We start from the raw sequence: 13,067 nt of genomic DNA, 5'->3' as shown, positions 1-13,067 counted from the left end.
GATTGATTATGATCTTTGATCAGAGAGAAAGTCATTCTTTTAGAGGAGTTCAGTGTGAGAACAGAGTGTGTGTGTCCGTCTCACTGCTCACAGCTTTCTGCTGACAGCTCTGTTATACAGCGGATACACACCACAGGAAACACATACACACACACACACACACACACACACACAGGGGAAAGTATATGTGTGTGTGTCTTTGTTTTGGCCGTGACATTTGTGCGTTGTGTGTGTGTGTTTTTGCACGTGTGAGTGACAGGAAACGTCCTCTACGTAAAAGCCTATTCTTCTCCGATGGGTTTCCTGCCAGCACCGACCTGAAATATGGACCACTGTGTGTGTGTGTGTGTGTGTGTGTGTGTGTGTGTGTGTGTGTGTGTGTGTTTAAGAGAGAGAAGTGCCAACTGGGCCGAGCGCGTTGGGGGTGGAGGAGAGGAGGATGCTGGGTAAAAGGTCTCTTCCTGTCTCTAACAGGATTCACGTGAGGATGTTGGAGCTCTTTGTTCAGTCTGCCGGGCGTGGCCGCTGCTCGCCACTCGATGCCCGCTGCTCGCCGCCGCCCGCTGTGACGCTCGCACAAACTGAGACCAGCAGGATGGTCTGAACTCTCAAAGGAGAAGGTGTGAAGGTGTGAAAGAGTCCTCAGAAACCCTCTGAACACGTGACTCTGACTCTCAGTGAAATGGCGTCTGAGCTCCTTTCATTCAACTTTATTAAACTGTTCGATATTCTCGTGAATCTTTGATGCTGCTGCTTTAAAAACCTTCACATGACCAAAATATGTCGGTCAGTTTAATCTGATTTCTCCACATTTCTTCAAACTCTGAGATCAGATGAATGAGTCACATTGAACATTTTCACTTTTTTAATTTGATTCAGTTAAACGCCTGTTTCCTTCATGCCACACAGATCATCAGATTTAAGGATTCATGACAAGTTTTATTATCGTTATTATAATCAGTCTGTGACTCTGTTTCACCGTCTGTGACTCTGTTTCACTGTCTGTGACTCTGTTTCACCGTCTGTGACTCTGTTTCAGTCTGTGACTCTGTTTCACTGTCTGTGACTCTGTTTCAGTCTGTGACTCTGTTTCACCGTCTGTGACTGTTTCACCGTCTGTGACTCTGTTTCACTGTCTGTGACTCTGTTTCACTGTCTGTGACTCTGTTTCACCGTCTGTGACTGTTTCACCGTCTGTGACTCTGTTTCACCGTCTGTGACTGTTTCACCGTCTGTGACTCTGTTTCACCGTCTGTGACTCTGTTTCAGTCTGTGACTCTGTTTCAGTCTGTGACTGTTTCAGCAGAACAGGAAAATCTCTCTTCACAAGATTTTTTGAAACAGTTAAAAATATCTTGTCTCAAAGAACCGCAGATATGTGAAAACTAAAAACAAGCACGTCCGTCTACATATGCGATCTTAGTTATTTTAGTTAGAGTTATTTTCTCGATATGAAGGAAGATTTTTGTCTTAGAATAAGGCTGAATGTTGGCGTCTTAAAACCGGCTCAGTTACACTGAACCAAAACGCTGCAAAAGGACCATATTATAATATTTGCTCTCACTGAGAGCCCCGTTTCTGCAGCGTGTCTGTGACTCTGCAGTCTGAGCTGCTGCTTTCAGTCTCATCTGTCGTCTCTCCTCTGGCAGCAGCTCAGGCAAACTGATTTTGGGGTCATTTGTTGGTGTCAGAGCGGCGTGTCACAGCGGCGTCACGTTACTCTACAAACAGCTCGCAGCTCACCTCAGACCCCCCTCTCTGTATGAACCTGATATGTGATCTTCACTAAAAAAAAGGAGTTTCTCTGGGGGATTTCTGTCTGTGACACATGAGACACACACACACACACACACACACACACACACACACACACACACACACACACACACACAGACTGCGGCCTTCAGGCCTCTCAGTCCGTCATCGTTCAGGAGGCTGAGAAAGCAGAGAGGCTGCTGGGAAAATGTTATGTTCTGTTCAACATTAACTGAAATAAATGAGATCACACATTTAAGATGAGATATGATGTCCAGATGAGAGCGGCGGCGGCGGAGCGTTAATGTTCATACTGCAGGACGTTTCAGCGGACAATGAACACGCAACACACACACATATTTTCTGCTCTGAAAACGACTCGAGTTTTATTCATGTTTTTGACTGTTTTGTGTTGCTCTCTGTATTGTGTGATAGTTAATAATAATAGATTTTATTTATAACTATTATGTGCGTATTTGTGCGTGTGTATTTCTTGTAACCATGTTTGAGCTGCTGCGCTCTCGGCTGCAGGTCACTCTGGAAAAGACTTTATCATTTCGCCTGTTTTAATAAAGGATATATATTTTTTAGTTTTGTGACATCAAATTTGATTCATTTTCAGTTGATTTCACTCAGTGCTTTAACCCTCTGAGACCAGAGAACAGCACTTTGATTTCAACTTGGCAGGAAAATTCCTGCAAACTGTAAAAATGGATCAAAAGGTGACAGAAAATGACCTGAAAATTAGCCGGGGGGAGTTTAAGATGTGATAAAAAACAAGGGAAATACGTCCAGGAAACTGTTTTTATAATTCTTTTGATTATTAATTTAAATTACAGAACAGATTTTTTTAGCATTTTTTTAAGGTTATTTTCTTGTTTGTGTTTTTAAACTGTTTATTTATTTTCAGGTAATTTTCTGTCTTTCTTTTTAACATTTTCAGTTTTTGCATTGTTGAGTAGCTCTTCGTCTTCTTCACGTGTTTTTGAAAGAAATCACTTTGCTCGGGTTTCAAGGGGTTAACTGACATCACAGAAGAAGAGTTATTGTAAGACGGCTCACCTGGACCTCCGGAGACGCTGAGGACAGCTCGATGGCGTCTCCAAACGCCGCCATGGACAGTCGGACCAGGTTCCGAAGGATCTGTCGATGTTCTGCGTCCCCTCGTCCCTCTGACGTCCTTGGCCTGCGAAGAGTTGCCTGTGACGATGAACTCAGCCGCTCCGCCTCCTCGCCATCGGTCTGGCGCTTCAGCGTGCTCGTGTGAGACACGGAAGAGGAGGACGAAGGGTTCCTGGCGCTCCTCAGGGTGCGGTATGAGCTGGCGGGTGTCAGAGCGCCGTCCAGCTCCATATGTCCCGGTTTTCGGAGCGTCCTGCAGTGGTGGGCAGCGGGTTGAGTGGCGTCCCCCTCTGGGTAGCTCTGGGAGCAGATGGCGGACGGGGTTAAGGTGTACTGCCGCTCAGTTGGATCCTCTGACATCACAGGGGGCAGAGCCAGGGGCTGGGCCTCAGCGGCGTCCTCCACAGGCTCCTCCCGCCGCCCTCTGATGACGGGAATAAGCTGGATGTCAGACTTCCGAATGTTCTTCTGCGGGCGCCGGGGGTGGCGGGTGTAGGTGCACTCGGCCTGCCTGCAGTTGTACGCCCGGCCGTCCCTTTTCTCGGGGCGGCAGAAGGTCGTCACCAGAGCAATGGCGAGCAGCAGCAGCAGGCAGGTGGCGCCTAGGCAGATGGCCATCATCATGGTGAAGCTGAGCTGGCCGCGGGTGCCAGGAGACGAGTTCTTCAGGGCGTCCTTCAGGTTGATGAAGGTCACCTCCAGAGTGGCCTTGGTGGTGAGGCGGGGGCTGCCCAGATCTGACACAGCGATGTTCACCCTGAAGGTTTTCCCAATGAGCTCGGTGGCGTTGGTGGTGTTGACGAACAGCTGACCCGTCGTTTCGTCCAACCAGAACATCCTGTCAGAGTCTCCGTCGGTGATGAGGTAGCTAAGCTGTCTGTTCAGCCCCGAGTCCGGGTCCTCCGCCTTGATGGTGGACGCCAAGAATCCCACCAGTCCCTCTGCGACGGCATGGCTGCTGGGTGGAGGGGTGGCTCCCTCCTCGACGGCGTTCCCGAGCTCTGTGACAATTTCCCCCCGCTCCGTGTTGACAGGGAGGCTCAGAGAGGCCACGCCTCTGCGGGGTTTGGGCTCCACAATGACAGGGTGGTTGTCATTGGCGTCCTGGAGGTCGATCTGCACCAAGGCGGTGCTGGTGAGCGGCGGGTGACCCTGGTCAACGGCCTCCACCGTGAAGGAGTAGCTGTGGGACTCCTCGTAGTCGAGGGGACGCTGGACGCTGATGATGCCGCTGGTCGGGTGGATAGAGAACAACTCGGCTTCAGTCTCCACCTCGTTGGCGTTTCGTATGAAGTAGGAGACTCTGCCGCTGAATTCCAGGTCCACGTCATGGGCCTGGACTCTGAGTGCCTGGTAGCCCACCGCGTTGTTCTCCATGAACGACGCCCTGTAGAGGGAGGAGGAGAAGACGGGCGCGTTGTCGTTCTCGTCCAGGATGTGGACGGGCAGGTGTTTGACGCAGGATAACGGGGGATCTCCGTAGTCCTGAGCAAGTAGCGAGATGTTGTAATGCGTTACCTGCTCGCGATCCAGGCTGCCGTTGGTGACAATCATGTAATTGTCTCTGTGGATGCGTTTGAGGCGAAAGGGTCCGGAACCGGGCTGAATGAGCGCCGTCACTCTGCCGTTCTCTCCTGCGTCTGCGTCTGAGACCATCACCAGGGCCAGGAAGGTGTCCTCCGCCGCGCCCTCCAGCACCGTGGCTACAGGCGAGTTGGGCGGCGTCCAGGTCATGTGTATCCTGGGAGCGTTGTCGTTGACGTCCCGGAGCTTGACGTGCAGTTTGCAGTGCGTGGGAACAGCGTTGGGCCCGCGGTCCCGCGCCTGGATGATGACCTCATAAGAAGGCTGGGCCTCATAGTCCAGAGGGGCTCTGAGACTCACAGCGCCACTCTGTGGATCCACCGCGAACAGCCTCTGGACCTCCGGCCGCATGTGTTTACTGAGCAAGTACTCCACCTCTCCGTTGGCACCCTGGTCGGGATCCGAGGCCCGCAGGGTGATGATGGTGGTCCCGCAGGCCGTGTCCTCGGACAGCTCCACGGTGGGTGTGCTGTCCTCAAATGTGGGGCTATTATCGTTCGAGTCCTGGATATTAACTCGGACCAGTGTGCTCCCGGACCTGGGCGGGTTCCCTTTGTCCCAAGCCACCAGCGTGAGGTCGAAGGAGGCCTGCAGCTCCCGGTCCAGCTCTCGGATTACCACCAGTTCCGCCTGCTTGCTTCCGCCCGGCGCCATGGTCACGTCCAGAGCAAAGTGCTGGTTGACAGACAGTGAGTATGTCTGAAGGCTGTTGGGCCCCGCGTCAGGATCCATGGCCCGGTCCAGAGGGATCCGCATGCGGAGGCCGGCCGTCTCCGAGATCTCCACCTCCTGCAGCGAGCCGGGAAAGCTGGGACTGTGGTCGTTCAGGTCCATCACCTCCACGCGCACCCGCAGGCAGTTCACTGCGCCGCTCTTCCTGTAGAGGACGCTGAAGGCCAGCTCGCACAGGTCCGAGCCGCGGCACAGCTCCTCCCGGTCCAGCCGGCCCTGGGTGGAGACCAGCCCGTCCCTGCTGCTGACAGAGAAGGGCAGGGCTTTCCCGTGCTCCACCACCTGGAAGTCCTCCAGGAGGCCGCCCTCATCCCGCTGCCGGAGGTCGTCCAGCAGACGGCCGACCCGGGTTCCCGTTTGCTGCTCCTCCCAAACCCGGTACTGGACAGTGATGGATGACAGCTCGGAGGAGCGAGTGTCCGAGAGGAGGCTCAGAACCAGGAGCAGAGCCAGCAGCATCGTGATGTCAACAACAATCAACTGCCGACCGACTAAACGGACATCTCATTAACTCCCTCTGAAGAAAAAGACTTACAAAATTAAAAAAAAAAACTTTAAAACTGTTTTCTTTTAAAGTAGAAGATAAAAATATCCAGTTAATCTGTAACACAAATGATAAAAGTTAAAGATCAAATCCATTTTGTCTTTAAGAAAATCTGCAGTTTGTTCTCACAAACAACCACAAGAAGAAAAGTGAAAACGTAGAGAAACCCCGCCGCGGTCAGAGACTCTGATAGAAACCGCTCATTACGGTTTCATCCTGCCTGTCCACCTCCAGTCTCTCTGCTGCTCTCTCCTGCAGCCGCTGCCTCTCGCTGAGCCTCCTCCTCTGATAACTTCTGCTCCCACTGACAAAGTCTGGATGTGGTTTCCACATGCTGCAGAGCGCCGGCCAATCCGCAGGCAGGAGGAAGGCCCTATGCAAATATCTCCAGAGTCGACACAGAGAGGAGCCCTGCCGCCCCGAGGAGACTCGCCTCCACCACGAGTGTTTTTAAAGAAACACGACACCGACACTCTGTCACCGCAAGTTTTCAGTCAGACAAACTCAGTCTGACAAACTCAGTCTGCAGCCTGAAATCATCTAAAACTCTCACAGCTTTCAGCCTGAAATATTCTGCAACGTGTGTGTTGACGTCCTGAGAGACTTCAGCCTGCAGCAGGACTCAAGTTTTCCCTCCATCACAGTTTCGGATCACTGAAGCTTTTAGACGGAGATGAAGAAAAGGTCTGAAGTGTCCTCGGTGGCAGATCTTTCTCTGTGCTGGTGGGAGTGAGCGAGATGCTGTGGTGGTTTTTGGTCCTCGCAGAGTGAAGCAGCTCTGAGGTGAAAGTTTAAATTCAGAAGTCCTGAATGTGACAAAAGCCACATTCCTCCAGCTGCCTTCAGAGATAATTATAAAGAGTCGCAGCATTTATCTGTGACCGCTGAGCTCCAAACATCCAGAGCTCAGTGGATCCTGTTTGTTCCTCAGATAAATTCAGATAAACTTCACGCCTGTGAGGAGGAGGCGCAGAGGAAACCTGAGACACAGACTCTGCAGCCGCTGATGGACTCACAGATTATTTCCATCTAAGATTTGCTCCAAAACCGACAGAAAATATAGAAAATGTGTCATAAACCTGTTTGAACAAGTTTCTGTCATGTTGTTTTTAGGAGATTGCAGATATTTCACTTTTCATGAACTGACAGATGAAACAAATAATGTCAGATGTAAAAACTGCAGTATATCAGGTATAAATACTGTACAGACCATGTATTTCTGTGTCTTCTCTTTGCAGGTTTGTAATTTATCCAAAGAGGAGCAGCTCAGACACAAAGTTCACACCAGTCTGAGCTGGATGTGTTTCCCAGCATGCTTTGTCATTTGGGCCGCAGATTCTCCTGCAGGCTGAGAGAGCATTCAAGAATATCACGTTCCTCTCTGCTCAGAGGGACGAGGACAGACAGACTTCCAGTGGACACGCAGACGGACGACTGAAGATACGACGGACAGAGAGACAGCGTGGACCAGCTTGCAGACTCACTGTGACACGTTCTCCACCCAACAGCTCTGGTTCTCCAACCGGTTCTGTTCAGGATTTTTGTACTTTCTAACCAGCCCGATCTCATCCTGAAACCGTCAAATATGACGCTTTGACCAACGCCAAACACACCTTTCACGTGTGCATGACACGCCGCTGGAGCTGAGAAGACGAGCAGACAGAACGGGTCACGTTGTTTGGGTCTGGTGTTCTCTTCTCGTCTGAACATGATGTTTTTTTCTCCATCTCACCACGTGCCTCCTTCCTCTAATCCTAACATCCATCGTGTGTTTGCTGACGTCATGGCGTTGGTCGCCATGTGCCGTTGTTGTCTAAACATAACCACGTGCAGCATCATCCCACCATGTGCTCGTGTTGACCTCATGGTTGCAGCATCCTGGAACGTCAACATCAGCTCCGACGGTTTGATGAGGATCTGTTTGATGAATCCTCCTCAGCAGGTGATTGGTGGACGGCGGATTGATGACCTGCAGCTTCGTCTTTATCCAAAAATCAAACCTGAAACAACGACATTTAAGATGACATGTAGACTCTGTCCTCTCTGTCCAACCTGCAGAAAAAGACACACCCACTGATGTCATCACTTCAGCTCGAGGAACACCTGATATTTTTTGGTTCCAGCTTAAAAAAAATATAACTTTTTCTTTTCAGGTTTGGGTATATTTTTGGTTGAAATGCTCTGAATCATCCAAAGTTAGGAGTGTGTGTGTGTGTGTGTGTGTGTCTGTGTGTGTGTGTGTGTGTGTGTATGTCTGTGTGTGTGTGTGTGTGTGTGTGTGTGTGTGTGTGTGTGTGTGTGTGTGTGTGTGTGTGAAGAGAGGAACACACAGGAGTTCTGCGTCTGTTTCTAATTAATTTCCCACCTGTCTGAGAGTGTGTGTGGTCAGGACGTCTCTCTGTCAGTCTGCTGGAGCTGTTCAGCATTAACCCTTTCAGTCCTCAGACAGACTGTGCTGAATTAAAAAGGAGACAGAAAACTACAGAAAGACAAACGGCAGCTGGGAGGATTCACTCACTTTATTTACAGGGTTCATCTGTTTCTGCTCCAACACGACAATAAGACTCAAGATACACACACATATACACACACACACATAAACACATTAACCTTGTGTTCGTGTGTGTGCGTGTGTGTGTGCGCGCTCAGTGAATGAAATGTAAAAACTGTGTGAGTTCTACAGTATTACTAATTTTCACAAACAAAAATGGATCAAAAAGCTCAAACCACTTCCTGCGCCTGCTCTGAAATGTGACGCTCTGGGTATCCTCCTGCGTCAGTTTTGGACGTTCAGGGACGGCAGGTCAGTTATAAATTGTCTTTTCAAAATAAAAAGTCAGCGGACATTTCAAACACAGTCGACTAGATTTTCACGCAAAATGTAACGTCTGTCCTGTCCAACATTAGAGTCCAACATCTTTCTGAGAAAACAGTTTTTGAGGTTAAATGCTGACTAAGACGTAACTGCAACACTCTGAGGATGTTTCGGTGACAGATCAAATAATGTTCAGTTAAAAAACGTTCCCACAATGTTACGTGAAAACAAAGGAAAAACGTTTTCAAAGTAACATTCAGAACATGTTATTGAGCACTAAGATTACACACCATTTTGTAATGAAAATGTAATGTGATATGTTAACAATAAAAAACATTTTTAACATTACATTACTGTTACTAACGTTTATAGAGAATGTTACACAGACTTAAAGAAGAACGTTCCTGGAAGTTAAAGTAAAGTTGCTGCTGAAAACGTTACTAAAACATTGCATTGGTTGCACTGTAATATTCTCAGAACGTTTAAAGAACCAAACATTGCTGGCTGGGAGGTCAGTGATGGTTCCCCGCTGGAGGGGAGGAGCTGAAACAGGAAGCAGTCCCTCAGAAACAGCCTTCTAACAGTCGGTCCACCAAACCTGGATTATTCTGCCGCTGAAAATAGTCCCTCACTGTTTCCTCTGTCTGCAGCAGAAACCGACACGCCCTTCAGCCCCGTCGGCTGATTGGTGGATCCCACATGACGACAGGTGATGACAGGAGAGCAGAGAGCCAACCAGTGAGGAGCTGAACCCGTTCACCTCCTGATCCATTGTCCTCCTCCACCACTCATGTTTGTTTACATGTTGACCTCTGACCTCACCTCCTCCTCCACCTCCTCTTTGTCTTCACCTCCCCTCCCCTCTCTCTCTTCCTTAAACACTCCTGCAGACTGTCCTCCTCCTCTCCTGCGTCTGTGAGCAGGTTTCCTGTTGCAGGAAGCAGCCTGATGGTGGAGGTCAGAAACAGGATGTCCTGCAGAGAGGAGGACGAGGAGAGAGGAGAGGAGGACGAGGAGGAGAGGACGAGGAGAGGAGAGGAGAGGAGAGGAGAGGAGAGGAGAGGAGATCTTTCTTTGACCTTTAACCACCACTTTATTGGTCAATTTTTCATTTACAAATTCTAAAAAGTCTCAAAGCCATTAGTTAAAAACCATACAGCCCCCCCCCCCCCCCCCCCCCCCCCCACAAACAACACACACACACACACACACACACACACACACACACAGAAAAATAGGGAAAAAAACAATTTGCATTTTGTCTCGTTTGTCTCGAAAAGTAAGTGTAAGAGTGTCATTAACAACAGAGGATTCCTGCAGCAGCAGGTACAGACAAACTCACCCAGATCTGACACCGTGTGTGTGTGTGTGTGTGTGTGTGTGTGTGTGTGTGTGTGTGTGTGTGTGTGTGTGTGTGTTTTGTGTGTGTGTTGTTGACATGAAGGCGACACACTGAAGATCAGATGCAGGAAACTTTTCTTTCTGCAGACTGAAATGTTTCTTCCTGTGATTGTGGATCTTCCTCACACACACACGCACACATGCACGCACGCATGCACACACACTTGCACACACACATAAAACAGTGTGTGTATGAGCAGGGGTCAGTATGTCCCCTCAGGTCAGAATATAGTGAATCCAGTGACAGTGAGCTCTGAGTTATCAGGTGAGTCTCTGAATGTTAACACTGCTGTGTGTGAAGTGTGTGTTTTGTCTTTGTGTCTCTGCAGCTGTGTGTCTTCACTACTGTCTGTCCCAGACAGGTCTGTATTTTGTCTCTTTGTGTCTCTGTCTGCAGCTGTGTGTCTTCACCACTGTCTGTCCCCCACAGGTCTGTATTTTGTCTGTTATTGTCTCTGTCTGCAGCTGTGTGTCTTCACCGCTGTCTGTCCCGGACAGGTCTGTATTTTGTCTCTTTTTGTCTCTGTCTGCAGCTGTGTGTCTTCACCACTGTCTGTCCCCCACAGGTCTGTATTTTGTCTGTTATTGTCTCTGTCTGCAGTGTTATTTCATTGCTGTCTGTCCTGGACAGGTCTGCCTTGGAAAATACATTCTTAATCTCAGTGGGACCAACCTGCTTAAAGAGAGGTTCAAGAAACATGTCTGTCTCTGTGCACAGGGGGACACAGTTTGTCCTCAGTGTCCGTTCTTCTGTCTCCTGCAGGAAACACACTGACTGTGGATCAGATCAGACACTGACAAACAGCTGATTTATTTTGGGGATGTTTATTTATGTAATGAGAATAATTTTTAATACAAGTTGTATCTGCTGCAGGCTAAGGGGTTCGGATCAGGACTCAGGGTTTGGATCAGGACTCGGGCTACTGGATCAGACTCTGCACATCACCACAGTTAACACATTCATGAGTTACTGTATTTGATGACTCAGCACACGGCTCCTCTCTGCAGCTGCTGAGTCACATCAATGTCACTATTTAGATCTTTCTGCTCTGTGAGCTGCTGATTGGCTCCTCCTCCTCCTCCTCCTCCTCCTCCTCCTCCTCCTCTCAGCTGCAGAGCTCGTCAGTGATTGAGTTCACCTGAGCAGGTGTGATCAGGAGACTTTATAAGGTCAGCTGCCCTTTCTGCTTCATCTGATCAACACGTGAGAGGTGACCACATAAAACATCACACTGCTACTCACTGGTCATCTCCACCAGAGCTTAAACTGGTCCCAGTCAGACTGCTGCACTTTCAGAGCTCAGATTAAACTGGTCCCAGTCAGACTGCTGCACTTTCAGAGCTCAGATTAAACTGGTCCCAGTCAGACTGCTGCACCAGACTCCAGCATGTTAGACTTTAACCCAAAACCTGAGGATCCACGTTTCTAATCAGTCGCAAAGACATCAAACACGAACTTTAACGTCCTGCTGCAGTCACATGACCAGGTGTGACAAACGCAGAGACACATGGAGACATGCAGCGATACAGAAAGAGACAGAGAGACATGCAGAAACACAGAGACATGCAGAGACACAGAGAGACATGCAGAACATGAAGAGACATGCAGAGACACAGAGACATGCAGAGAAGTGCAGAGACAGAGAGACATACAGAGAGACATGCAGAGACACACAGAAGTGTTTGTTTGCTGTCTTTCAGACTGTGATCAGTTCAGTGTTTGCACCCTCTGCTGGACACACACACACACACACACACACACACACACACACACACACACACACACACACAGTGAAGGTCTGAATAACAACTCAGTGTGTTACTGTGGTTGTATGTAATCCAGCACATGTGTGTGTGTGTCTTCATATACACACAGTGAACAGTGAGACTGTGGGGGAGCTGTCATGGTGTCCCTCTGTATGTCTGTCTGTGTTACAGAGTGTCCTCTCTCTGGAGACACTGCTCAGCTGTCAGCTCTGGTACACGTCAGTGAAACAAAAGGAGTCACCACCTGGTGGCGCTGTCACAGTTCAATGACCCCAGAATCTGTTCAAATGCAGAGATGCTGAAACACAGCAGACGTGTCACATGCAGCTGCTTTTTTAGTTTTCTGCAGGATGTGAAAAAGTTCACAGTTTAAGTTGTTTCATTGTTGTTGCAATGATGTATAAACAGTATATACTGCAGCACGCACACACACACACACACACACACACAGCGGTGTGACTGTGGGTGTGTTTCAGGTGTGGTTCCTCGTGTCGGTTCTCTGCTGAGTTTCACTCTGAAGTCTCCGTGTGCTGAGTCAGAAACACAAATCTGTAGTTCATGTGCAGATTAACGAGCAGCTCCTTTACACACATGACCGGCATCCAGCACACAGGGGCCCTTCATAACTGCATGCTGAGGCCCTTTGTAAGTACCTGGCAGCACTGATCTGAGGTCAGCTGACAGGATTATCTCTGTTGACCAATAAAACAATGTCAGTCTGAACTCTGATAACCTCCAAATCAAACCGGTCCGATCCTGTTTCCACTTTTTATTCAGTAACTGAGTTTAAATGTCTGGGGCCTTTTCAGATTTGAACTCTGGATCAATAACACACTTTGCTCTCTGATCAGGAGGATTTCAGGAACCGGAGGGGTTAGAAATCCACACGACTTCATATCAAGATATTGATATCAATCCGTAGATGTCAAATACCTTTGCTTCCAATTTAGATGATGATTGATGCAAACACCAGTGAAAGCTTTGGTGGTCAGTGTACTGTTTAATGCATGAGAGTCAGTTAAAAAAAATAATAATAATAATTAGTCAAGGAAAAAAGGATTTCATGAATGTTATTTCATTATTTCATTGAGTTTAATTTAGATAAGAATGTTAAAAAGTCCGCTACTGCCATCCACTGGCTTATTGTGGTATAGCGACCGCTGTTTTGTTCACTTGAATGCAAAAACTTTATTCAGGAAGTGCTAGAAATCAGAGACAAAATGGCATGTTTAGACGGTTTGATGATGTTCCAGCCATTTCGGCATACACCTGGTTCAAGTTGCATAGTCGGTATGTTTTATAGGAATTTATTATTACATGCTAGGTCAAAATATTATATTGAATGTT

General features: G+C 48.5%; 1 protein-coding gene across 2 annotated transcripts in view; it reads right to left on the bottom strand.

Moving 5' to 3' along the window:
- Nucleotides 1-6,024, bottom strand: part of pcdh12 (protocadherin 12) — a 13,617-nt gene extending 7,593 nt beyond the window's left edge. For both annotated transcript variants that reach the window (XM_042493190.1, XM_042493191.1), the window contains exon 1: nucleotides 2,818-6,024. In XM_042493190.1, coding sequence (XP_042349124.1) covers nucleotides 2,818-5,652 — 2,835 coding nt within the window. In that variant the 5' untranslated portion in view covers nucleotides 5,653-6,024. The remainder of the gene's footprint in view (nucleotides 1-2,817) is intronic.
- Between the last annotated feature and the right edge of the window lie 7,043 nt (nucleotides 6,025-13,067).

Source organism: Plectropomus leopardus, chromosome 9, assembly GCF_008729295.1.
Source record: "Plectropomus leopardus isolate mb chromosome 9, YSFRI_Pleo_2.0, whole genome shotgun sequence".
In the NCBI taxonomy this organism is placed as follows: domain Eukaryota; kingdom Metazoa; phylum Chordata; class Actinopteri; order Perciformes; family Serranidae; genus Plectropomus; species Plectropomus leopardus.
This window is presented reverse-complemented; position numbering and strand designations above follow the sequence as displayed.